General features: G+C 36.8%; 1 protein-coding gene across 5 annotated transcripts in view; it reads right to left on the bottom strand.

Moving 5' to 3' along the window:
* Window positions 1-1,419: 1,419 nt before the first annotated feature.
* CSMD1 (CUB and Sushi multiple domains 1) overlaps window positions 1,420-13,124 on the bottom strand; it is a 1,231,811-nt gene continuing 1,220,106 nt past the window's right edge. For all 5 annotated transcript variants that reach the window (XM_080387724.1, XM_080387722.1, XM_080387723.1 and 2 more), the window contains one exon: window positions 1,420-12,152. In XM_080387724.1, the coding sequence (XP_080243850.1) occupies window positions 11,993-12,152 (160 nt within the window). In that variant the 3' untranslated portion in view covers window positions 1,420-11,992. The remainder of the gene's footprint in view (window positions 12,153-13,124) is intronic.

Raw genomic sequence — 13,124 nt, 5'->3', positions numbered from 1 at the left:
GACATGGATGCACTGGATAGAATCTAGCAAAGGGCCACAAAGATGTTGAAGGGACTGGAGCACCTCTCCTATGAGGAAATGCTGAGAGAGCTGGGACCATTTAGTCTAGGAAAGAGAAAGCTCAGAGGGAGCCTCATCAGTGTATGAGAGTGTGCAAATGAAACCAGGCTCTTCTCAGTGGTGCTCAGTGACAGCATCAGGCACAAACTAAAACACAGGAGGTGCTGTCTGAACATCAAGAAACACTTCTTCACTGTAAGGTTGACTGAGCACTGGAACAGATTTCCCAGAGTGGTTGTGGATTCTTTATCCTTGGAGATATTAAAAAGCCATCTGGACATGGTCTTGGGTAATTGGCTTTAGGTGACCCTGCTTGAGCAGGGCGTTGGACCTGATGACCTTCAGAGGTCCCTTCCAACCTCAGCCATTCTGAGATTCTGTGATATGCCATGCACTCATCTTCAATATACATCACACTGCTTATCATTATATGAAAGAAGTTCTGTGCTCCATATTCTTCAGATGGCAGTCTCTGTTGCATTGTTATGCTATCAATGGTACAACTCATGCAAATGAAGCCTATTTTTTCCATTTGTGTGTATGTCAGACAGCCTTTGATGCTTTCTTTGTGATACCTTCTTGTGACTACTACGAACTGTTCTTGTCCTTAAAGATGGGCAGATAGCAGAGATACCACTCACTACCACACTGTACTGGACAGATTCTGGAAATCAGACAGAAAGTACAGGAAAAGAAAATTACCTCTGTCAGGGACCAAACCCTGAGTCAACATCAGCAGGTGCTGCAAACCTTGGGCTATAGCCCAAAGTAATTGGTTAGTACTGACAGTAACAAGTCACTGTGAGACTTCTGTATTTAAAGACACACTGCACTGCTCTCCTAAGGGAGATTGTGCAGGTCATCCACTTTACCACAGGCAAGCAACCAGATGAAGAGGCTTGCCCTCACGAGCTGTATCCATGCTACCTCTGACAGTGACTACTCGCTGTGCAAGCACGTAGGAAATAGCAATCAGAATAGCAGTGACTGTGCAGAAATCATCAATCACTTTGTCAATCCATATCATATGAAAGGCTGTGGGTGCTGTGCAACTACTCACACTGTGCAGGACCTGGGGTGAAGGAGGTAAGGAAGTGGGAAAATTCAGGGCATTCACTGTCATAGACTGGAATTCCCTTTGTTCATTCTCCCCCCACCCCACCCCCCGGCAGGACTCCAGGCTGTATTTCCACTGTAAGGACTAGATTTCCTTCAATTCACAGGCCTTTCTGTAGAACTGGGGAAGATTTACGGACAAGATATCCTGCTATATTGACCACAGATGTTGTGTAAAAGTCTTTGAGTTCTTCATTCCTCACAAAACAAACAAACAAACAAATAAACAAACAAACAAGAGGGACCACTCTAGGAGCTTCCTACACCAAGGGCAGTCTCCAGCATGATAGATGCTGCTTATCTTCTCCACTCTCAGATTACATAGCTAGTTCAGTCACAGCTCTCACAAACATGATAGCTACAGTTCACCAAGCCTGTTAAATTACAGCAGTAGTTAAAAACAACAAATCAACACCCCAAATAGATATAACTGTTCATCTTCCCTTTACTTTCCTCATGCAAGCAGAATTTGCAGACTCAATTGACCCCATCTTTTTGCTTATTCTTCACCCTTGCTTAAACCAAATCAGGGTCTGAAACCCACCTCCCAACCAGTCAGGTGCATTTCCCACCTTCACCAGACTTTGTTATTCCCTGAAATGAAAAGTCACAAGAAAAATCCTTAGGAATTACATATTTTATTTATAAAGTCATAGCAAACTGAAGGGTCAGTTACAGGGAAAGGAAGGGTAAAAAAAAAAAGAAAAGAAGGGGATTGAGAGGGTGTGTATGGATAACAAGAAGGTCTAATACTCAGAAAGCAAACAGAAACCAAATATCATGCACCAGAAGAGGATAGCTGTGATGGGGATAAAGGGAAGCGCACTCCTATTTATCCATTGCATTTTCTCACCAATGTCAAGATGAGCAGCGTAAACGTGGCAGTGTTGGGAGTTCCCAAGGTATACCTCTGCAGGATTCAGGAGCTCCTGGAGTTTCTTCATCTAGCCCTTCCAAACCAAAGGATTCCTGAAGAACCTTGTTCTCATCCTTCTTGGTTCACTCTGCCACCTTGGCTTCCATACGACTTTTATCAACACAGACCATCAGGACTGACAGCTGACCCCTTGCCACCTCTCTTGAGTATCATTCCAATTCCAGATGACTCTAAACAGGGCCTTATCCTTCTGTCCCTTCATAAGCCTTTTTAGTTATATGACCAATGGCTGACAATCCAACCTGTCTCTGAATAACTCCTCAGGTCAATCCCTTCTTGTGACCAAGACCACCTCTTCATATATCTCTGTGAAAGAAACATACAGACAGAACACATGAATGTATTTTCTTTGATATTGCTAGCCATTTTGTATGAGCAGGGCTCCAGCTTCTGTGTTACCTCAAGTGCACCTGGAATGCTCTTCAGGTAAGTGGAGGTTGCCCTGTATCACATTGCCATAATACTGCCATGGTGTTGCCTATGAAATATTCAGCCAGGTCTGCTGTCTGTGCATTGGTGCGCTCACATACGGATTACTGCTGTAGAAGTGTATCTACATGGGGTAAACCCTGAAGTCCATACCCACACTGCCTCAGTGAAATTGCTGTGTCCTGTGGAAACCCTGATACAAATAATAGAAGACTCATCCTCTATGCACAACTCTTCTGATTCACATTTCCTGGCTTCTTTCCCTGAACTTATTTTCCATAACTAATGACCTAGATTAATACTCAGCTTCCTCCAGAATGCCAGATGGAGCATGCATTCTTCTTCACCAGCCTTCTAAACTGTGTCTAGACTGAGCCTAGGGAACAATGACAGGGACCCTTCCCAATGCCTAGTTTTCTTCATAGGGTGGGAAATTTAAGTGCATGGATACAAGATGCAAGTTATATTGTATTGCTTTTCTTTCAGGCTAGATTCCTAAACTGTTTTAATTTAGGTATGTGGCTATTATAGGGATCGTCAAGATGTATAGAGGGAAAGTGCTACTAAAGGAGTTCAGTAGAAATGTGCTAAGTGTAAGATTGTCTCTTCATTGCCCCAACAGCCTCTACTCAGATGCCACAAATATGGAGACACAGACTTACTGTATCTCCCCTCAACCCTCCCTTGGAGTGCTTCAGCTGGCCATGTTCGGGTTTTGGACTTATTTAGAGCTGCATTAGAATGAACAGTTTCTCACCTAGCTCATACCTGAGCTTGGTTATCTTCCTAAATTGAGTACATGATGTTTTGTGAAATATTTCAAAAACTTCAGTCTGTTGGACACATTCTGCTCATGATTATTACACACTGAAAGGAAGGAGTTCATCAAATGTGCAGCATCTCTTCTGTTTTAATCACAGGTGCCAAATAAAATGGTGATTAGCTTTTATAACAGGATAATACTAGAGCTCCTTCTGATGAGCATTCTTGAACAATTCAGCATTTAGAGCCTCTCAAGTTTGTACGACAGTAGTTATACTAGAAGTATAGCAGTAACAGAAAGTATTCCTGAGCATGCAAGTTTGTTTGTTTTTGCTGTAGAACATAAGAATGGTCGCCAGTATACTTTGGCCTAGGTCAGCTAGTAACGTCCCAAACACTTCACTGGTATAAGCCAGTAATCCTTTCCAGCTGTTAGTGTTAATATGGTCATGTTGTTTTGGAAAATAAAAGGGATTTGTAGTGTAGATGTGGGCTGATCTGTGGTAACTTCCCTCAGTGCCAGGGTGATTAATTTACTGGTATTGACGTAACTCAATAGAGTGAGGTGGCAGATGCATTATTTAGATTCTTTGAAATGAGGCTTCTAAAAGCCAGATTAAGTACCATATGTTTTATAGATCCCAGGCTAAGTTAATTTTTCTTTTGCTTGTTTATTTATTTGTTATCCTGGGCTGCGATAGAGTTAATTTTCTTCTTTTATACAAGGAGCTGAAATGTGAAACCACTAGTTCTGTAATGTAGAACCAATGCCTACCTTACAGGAAAACATCCAGGGTTAAGTTGATTGAATGAAGAGATAGCAAACAAATAATCAGTTCTGGTAAATTAATTCACAGGTTTATTTTCTTCACTCATAAATATATGTGCCTAATTTTCCCTTTTAAATTGTCTGGCTACAATTTCAAGTCTGCTAAGGTTTCTGTCATGCCTTTTTTCCTTAAATAAAAGGGCAGTTTAGTAATCCCATGAGTGTAGTGTAGTACACTGTTGATCTTTCTGATTAAACAGTATTAAATTTCTTGCTCAAGGTAGTTCTTCTAGACCTTAAATCACATTTGTATGTTGTTGTACACCCTCTCAAATTTTTTCTGACAACTTGTTTCCAACGTGAACTGCAGAAGTATGTGCAGAATGTAATACAGCTTCATACACAATAAGACCAAAAAATCACTTCTTATTCCTGTTAATCACAGTTAACATGCTTGTAAATCCTTTTCAGACATACTTCTTTTAGGACCCGATATCCATTTCATAAAGATGGCCTCAATGGCCTTATTTCTTATTTTCTACTATTCTTGAGGTTATGTTAAAAACACTTTATTTAAATAGACAACTTAACAACCAGACCAAATTGTGTCATGTCTTTTTTCATTATCATTTATCATCCTGCAATTGCTTGAGTTCTTTACATTTTTTGCAACAAGTGTTATCCTTACTTACATGTCACTGTTGAGCAGCAACAGGCCTAGCAGCAGACCCATGGACTTTTTCCAGCATTGCCTTTTTCACAGATAATTCCCTATTGTCTGCTTGAGAGCTATTTCTTAACCAACTTCTTGTGTAATTACTGATTTTCTCTATTTCTATTTGTTAATTATTGTGTGCTACTAAATCAGTTGTCTCTTTTTAATTTAATACATAAGTTATGTTATCAATCAGGCTTTCAAGTATTAAATGAGATTTGGGTGACAAGAACCATTCTCTCTAAGACCCATTGAAAAGATTTTAACTCTATCTTGCCTTTTTATTTTCTGTCATAAGGATCTCAACCAGATTTCTGTTTTTAGCCTCAAATTTTAAGACTAGGATAAACGGTCATTTGTTTGGTCCTTTATTATTATTATTATTATTATTGTTATTAATTTTAGCACAATAATAGCACTTCTCCAAGCTTCTGGCATTTCCTTTATTTTCCAAGACAGATTAAAAATTGTTTCATGGTCAAGGGCTACTCAGATAATTTCTTCAGTACTACCAGGTACAAGCTCTGTGAGTTTCTGATTTTTTTTTAAATATTTATGTCTATTAGTTGTTGCTTAAATCCTTCCTATTTACAAAAAGTCTGGCTAGTACTATATAATCTGTAAGTGAATTAAATGTCTAATATTATCTCTTTCCAATCACAAAATCCAAAGTGAAAAATTCTAATAAGTATCAAATACATACATTATTCTTGTCTGCTAACTCCATCTCAATTCACTGAACTTAATAAGTATTTCCTTACTTCAATTTCTTTCATTCCTCACATCTTTAAAGAAATCCCATTATCATCCTACGGATTTTTTTTTTCTGATAGCTTTAGTTTCCTTTAACAAATTTCTATCTATAATCTTATTTTCATTGTTACCTATGTCCATCTTTTCAGTTGATACATATTTTCAATCCTGAATTACTTAGAATTTACTTCTAACGTTATTTACAATTTCATTGCTAAGCCAGTCTGGTGTCTGAACTGTTGATTTAAGGGGTCCATAAGGGTTTTTTATGCTTGACAAAATATTAAATTATTCTTAAAAATATATGATTCAGACATTTTTTTGTTTGGCTGTTTGCATTTCTGTCTAATCTTTTTCTTTGAGCAAATTTTACTTGTGTTCTTTTGCAGCATAAGTAAACTCAAAGTTTTAGTACACCAAAATACAAAGAGGTCTTTGGTTTCTATTTGATATTAATTTTCTAGGTTTAAAATTTATATCCTCAAAACCGTCTTTCAGCTGTTCTTTGGTCTTTAACTCAATTAAAGTACCAGTGTTTCTTCCTGTCAAGACCACCAGGCACATAAGTTTCTTCTTTGTGGCAAGTTACCTACACCATGGTAAAAAGTATTCTCAAACTGGGAATGCTCCTTACATGTTTTGTCTGCAAGGCATGACCCATAAAGAATTACTGGCAATTTTACTATGTCAAGTACTGCACTCCATGGAGAAAGAGGTAATGATAATTTCCTAGCACTGCTTTCAACAGCTTAGCTCTTGTAGCAATCTTCTTTGTAATTAACAACCTGGAGTTTCTCCTTAGGCTTTTGAAGCTATCTGAACTCTAATCTTTCATGTCTAATTTGACCACTAATCAGTACACTATTGGGTGTAAGAGGGAAAAGGAGCACGATCCATTGTGGTTTGGGGTTTCCTGGCAAAAATAAAGAACTGATATGACTAGTCTACCCAACTTCAAGTGATTTCTGTTAGGAATCCTAGTGGAAAGATTTATGTTCCTCAGGCCAAAAGTGAGATGCCTAAGCATTCCTCTTGTCTTAGTATTTCTTACTGGCTGGTTCCACTCAGCTTGCTGGCTTCTGCAGATCATACAGGCAAATTCTTACCTCTGTCAGCATTTCTTCATGGACTGTAGGCACACAAATTGATGCTGAAGCTTCTACCAAGCAACAAACAGACCTGAAAGTTAAACACTGTAAAACTGAGCCAAATTTCCCCTGTGGATTAGCCTCCAAGCATATTCACATTTTTGTATATTTACTACTTATGTCTATAATTGAAAATATTTGTAATTTTATGTAAACATATATATGTATAACTATTTAGGAGGATCTTCTACTTCCTTATATCAAAAATAATCAAGTCCTGATAACGAATCACTAGGCCTATGTCAACCACTTTTTATTTACTTATTTTTTTATCCGCCATAGTGAGGTCCAGACTACAATCCTGTGCTTTTTGGTGGAAACCATTTTGTGTTAGAAGACTGTCATTGAGAAGGTTTTGAAACTGTAATAATGCTTTACTGTTGACTCAAAAAAATAAATAAAGGTCTCTGGATGGATCTCTAAAGCTTTACTTTCTTTTTGTGCATTATGGACACATGCTTAAAAGTCATATATTCTACTTTTTTAAAGGTGGTATTCTGCAGAAGAGCTCTTCCTCTTCCACCTTCTGACCTCTGTTCTCTCAAGTATTGGGCCATATGCATTCAAGCTTCTGTGGTTTCAAGTTAGTAATCATACTAAAGCAGGTAGCAGTGTATTTCATGTAGCTTATTGGAGTTTGAAATTAAAAGCAGCTTTAAAAAAAGTATTTTCCATTTTGAGTAAATCACACCAATAGGTGTGCTATCCCTTTGGTACTGTTTATGACCTCACTGCTGCTACAGAGCTAGTAGATGCCAACTGAAACCCAAATAGATCTGTTCTTTATAGATTCAAGTGAGAGTAGCGCTTGCCTAACCTTATCCTCAATACACAGCTAAGACTTATTTTCTATAAATGGTTTCTCTAGAATCTGAAATTAAATATACCATGTTACATTTTTCAATAGCTCATAAGGGGAAGTAACTTCCAAAAGCTGGCACTGCAGTTTGGTGATAGTGAAAAGAACAATTGTTCACTTTGTGTATGTTTAGTTTATGTTAAACTGTTGTTTCTGTTCAGAGGTAATAAATGTGACTCCCTGTCAGATGATGCCTCAGTATCTGCATTGATACTGTTAGTGATTATAGCTTAGAGCTTAGTGTCAGAAAGAAATTCAGATCATTCTTAGACGAGAACTTTTAACAGCTGTCTGTAAGACAACATGTTACCACAAGGACACATTGTGAAGATCAGAAAGGGAGCAAGGACATGCACTTATCTTAGTTTTTTCTAAAAGTGAACCACAGTCATATACTACTACTGATTCCCAAAGGAATAATGGGCAGAATATTCTTGAAGCCTGGCTTATTCTTTCTTAAGCTGTCAACAAGTAAATCGAATACGTAAATCCTTTACATGAATGCCAAGTAATTTCTTTTTTAAGAAAATGTTTAGAATTTCAGGTTTTGATCATGAAAACACTAATATATGTAGCTATCTTTACGTATGTATTATCATTTCAGTAGAACGATGTCCGTCTAGGTGACTGCAGAACTAGCTCTCAGATGTTAGTTGGAAACACCTCTGAATCCATGTGATCCATCACTTCCACAGGTAGGATGCAAGTCTGTGGAAGACCAAACAGCTTATTTTTTATAAAAACCCCAAATGTTCTGGGAATTTAAGTCCCATTTTAAAATATCTGAGTGGTAAGGTAACAGGAGGTAGATCCCATCTCACTAGACAGCACCTGAAAACTTTTGCCAAGTTACATAATGCTTGGGAACATGGAAGCTTTCAGATTCTACTGAACAATCTAATGTAATGAAAAATCAGTATCTGAGATTTAAAAGCATAAAAATAAATAGAAGAAAAAAGTTGATAAGAATAGGTCACACGAAAGCTGAAAATCTAAAATTAAATATTTAATTAGAACTCTGATTTTGTTTTCAAGGTAAGTGGCATTGCACAGGCTATATTACAATCTTTTATAGTTTTGGGGTTTTTTTTGCCAAAGAGAATACTCTTTAACAGGCCACTTTAATATTAATACATGTGTAATAGGATCAGAACTGAAAATCAGCTAAAGATGGTAAATTTTACATTATTGGGAAAATTACAATTTTTTTTGTATTGTAAAAACATTTATTTTTAACAATTTACCTACATTAATCAAAAAAGTACAGCATATTTAATAATTTTACAAATTCTTCATAAAAAATATATCTCTGTACAAAAAGTTCTTTTGCACCTACTTCATATCACAGCAGCATGTAGTGAAATGGCAGAATGAAATACTGGGAATGAAAATTAGATTGACTTGATCGTAATGCCAGCGTTTTTCCCCAACCCCCCACCCTTACCCTCCCACCTTTTTTTTTTTTTTTTTTTTTCCTTTAATAACAGCTTTTCTTTGTTTACAAAATATTTTACACAAGAAAAAAAATTATTGCAGCTAGCCTGGAGAAAGGCAAGATGTGTGATACAAGCAGCAGTTTTCAACAGCTTTGAAGCACATAACCTGTTTTTTTAAAAAAACAAATATATAGCATGTATTATTAGCCCATCATAATGATCTGGTCAACACTGGGGGAAAAGTCTTCTGCATATATCTCATAAAGCAGATTTCCTGGCTGCCATTACCTGGCCACTGCACAACATTTTAAGTCTTATCCTGATGAAGCACCATTTATAAGTGCATGCATAAACAGCTCTCTGTAAAATATCTTCAGGAGAAAGAAATCCAACCTGGACAGAAGACTCAAACATAGCAGAGAAGGAGAGGCATTTGAAGGATGTGGTTAGAACTGATAAAACTACAAGAGCTTTGTTTTACTTAGGTTCCACTCTGAAGCTCCTGTTTAACCAATACTCCAAACAAACATCTTAGGATAATTTGTCATTGTGCCCGAATTTTGAGTGTCCCTGATCAAACACCACTCAGGATAAACACTCTTTACATAACCTCCCCAAAATGAACCACTGGATAAGGGATTCACAGGATCTGGGCTCTCTGACACAAAAGATCAAATAATTTAACTATTCTCTTTTCTGGGACCTTTCCTCCAACACACTCCATGGTGGTCATGGTGAGACAGGCCACTGAAGAATACACTGTAAGGGCAGGAGTAGAAAGTATCAATAATGGCTGCTTCACTTGTTTTCAATACTCCAATTTTTTTTTGCCACTGCCACCACAGAAAAACTTCCAGAGCATGAATGTCAATTTTGAATACCTGTCAAAACCGCAAATCACTCAACGGCTTTGCTCCCTGTCCCACTGTTCCTATGGAAGCTCTTACGTAAGGACTTCCTCTACATGGGGGAGGATCAGGACATCAGCTTTGATCTGATGACTTTGTTCTTTCTCAGAAAACATGAAGGGCTGTCAGATGTGACAGACAAATGAATCTTACTGCACAAAAACCTCAGAAACAAGCAAAAAAGAAAGCCAAAAACAACTAACAAAATGAACAAGGAACTGACTGGAAAGGATTATTTATTAAATTTTCTTCAGAGTTTCTTGCTCATATGAAGAATATAACAGCTGGAGGCCCTACAATACTGTATTATATTGCTGGTATTTTTCATCTAACAGACGTAGAGTTGTTAAGCTGACCAAGGGTTACCTGTGAAATTATCTGTCTGTTCTGCAGCATTAGCTGAAAAACCTGTTATTGGGCTTACGTTACCTTTTTGGTTTATGTATAACAGCCAGACCTACACACATATGGAGTTCAGAAACATTTTTCTACAGTTTTTGATAGCAACTGGACATTAGGACAGTTTGAAATTTAGAAAACTAAAACAAAACAACAAAAAACAACCCTGATTTTTTTTTAAAAAAAGCAAAGCGACCTTCCTGGCTTCTGAGCTCAACGTGTATGACTAAAATCAGATTTTGCTTCATTATTTCCTGTAATTTCCAGATCTTAAAACTCAGTTTAATTAATCTGCCCAATGGCATTCTTTCTTTCTTTGTCTGTTTTCATTCAATAAAACCTCTAATTCTAAGCAAATATTAATGATTTACTTAACCATTCATATTTACAGTTGTCAAACTTTCTCTGTCAAACTGTGGAAGTACAAAAGCAGTAAGCAGTGTGTTTAAAAAAATCTGAAAAGAAACAGAAAACAAAGATAGTTGAATACTTCCCTGTTCAAAGTAGAAACTGAGTGACAGATTGTTATAGACAATTTTCACTGGGTTTACATATGCTACTGTAATGTGTTTTAGTTCCATGTAACATCAGAAAATGATGTCATATTACAGGAAAATATGGAAAAAAATGCAAAAGGGAAGACTGTATTATGAGCACAGGCTCACAGGCTTTATGAGCTATCTAAAATAAATTACTATTCACATTTGTACATGGCAAGCAGCAATAGCTGCTAACCCCCCTGCTGTTAAATAGTATGATACTGACAATGGTGTTTGATGACTGATTTCAGAAGAAAACAATACTGGCAATGAAAATTTCTTAGAAATGGGCTCTTCTTCTGGCTGAAAGTCTCCAGTGACTTGTAATCATGTTTACGAAGAAATTTAGTCAAAAATTGACAAAATAAATGTTCTCCTCTATCGCACAAGTTTTTTACCGGTGCTAACCATGGGCTCATAATTTAATATTCCATCTAAATTTATTGTATAATGTTTTGCTTGGCAAAGAGTAAGTGAATGTCTATATACAATGGACAGTGTGTAGAAACCCTGTATATTTTTACCAGTATCTTACTCAGTCAGCCATAACACTCTAGTGCAAAAAAATTGTGCATTAACATTTTGCAATATAACGGCTGATTGGGAAATTGGCAAACCGCCCTATGTATGAGATACACTATAAGTTTCTTTAATTTTAGCAAGATTTCAATGGTAAAGCATTTGCAGGTGTATGCAACCTCAAGGAAGGTTGTCTTCTCCTTCAAGAGAGCTTTATTTCTTCAGAATATTCCTGGGGAAAATCTGTGGTGCTATCATTTGTCACAGTACTCAAAGGATTTATCCAAGTGCCCAGAAGTATGCATTGAAAGGCATCCAGCCACATACAAATATGAAAGTCTGAGGCATTAAATATGACAAAGTGGCATGACTCAGCAGTCTTCCTTAAAGTGTGCCTTGATTTGAAGCAGATGCAGCCAGGCATTTTGATCCACCCTTAAGATGAAAAAATATTCTTTGTCTGATCCCCAGAAGACTGACATGTTTTTACCAGAAAATTTAGCTGCATGTAGACTGACAGAAGATGTTAAAGATTACAGCAGCAAAGCCAAGAGAAGAAGGGAAACTGGTATATGGCACCAAAGGAATTACTGCTTGTCCATCAGAGGTATGGCTATGAATCAGTCATATTGGGCACTGAAGGCTATACCACTGTACAAACTGTGTTCAGAGTTGTATCAAACCTCACAGCCTTTGCCTCTGTGGGTTTTAAGTTTGTGTCATACATAGGATTCTCAAATGAAGCCTGTCCATTACTGTTTTCATGTCCAGCATACCCATTGTACTGTACTTTTGGTCTTGTTCTGGGAAAAAAAAAACAAACAAAAAATAATCATTAGTAACCCTTAAAAATAAACATACTATAGCTATTGCAAATTTCATCTATAATGTTTCCACCTTGTGCACACAAGTTGCATGACTGTCTAAAAGTGATAAAAAGAGACTCATAAAGCCTGCTGCAGGGGCTTAAAATGTAACAGAAATCTATCTGGAAGTTATTTTTCTTAGCGTGAAGAGAATAAAACAAATTCCTAATGGGTAAATTGATGCTACAAAGCATAGACATAATGTGGGCAAAATATAGGTTTGCATTATCCTTTATAAAAACGTGGAAAAAATTACAATTTCATAGCTTGTGTTAGTGCCAAAATTGGCAGCCAAATGTAAAGCAATGTACAACAAATGTACAAACAAAAGTAAAGTTGGAAGTGATAACACTTTAAGTATTTTCTTTCAGTAGTAACAATTACGGTATCTTCTGATGACATTTTCAGTTTTACGTTACTAGTCTGACCATAAAATAAACTTTACACAGAATGGAAACACTTATTCCAGCTTTAATAAATTAACATCTTACCAATTTCCAACTATATATCCTTGTCTTTCTGAAGTATTGATATTCATGTCAAAAATATAGTAGCATCTTTAATTGGTGAATTTATTTTGATCACCATCAAGCATATTCTAACTAACTTTACTGGACATTTGTGATTTTACCCACACTAATTTTACAGTATATGTAGGAAGGCAACTGGACCATCTGTGCAAATGTTCTGATGAAGATCAATACAAATTGTCAATTTAAATTACTTGAATGGAGTAGATGACAAGGTGTACATAGAAAGATGAGAGTGAGTGGCTCCTAATTCATCCTTTCAGTAGCACCTTGGCATTTAGATGAGATAAACAAGACAATCACAGACTTTATTGACTTAGATGTTTTTGAGCAAACATAGACAAAGTGGTTTAGTAATTTGCTGCTATCAGATCTTTAC

This window comes from Falco punctatus, assembly GCF_963210335.1.
Source record: "Falco punctatus genome assembly, chromosome: 5".
Classification (NCBI taxonomy): domain Eukaryota; kingdom Metazoa; phylum Chordata; class Aves; order Falconiformes; family Falconidae; genus Falco; species Falco punctatus.
This window is presented reverse-complemented; position numbering and strand designations above follow the sequence as displayed.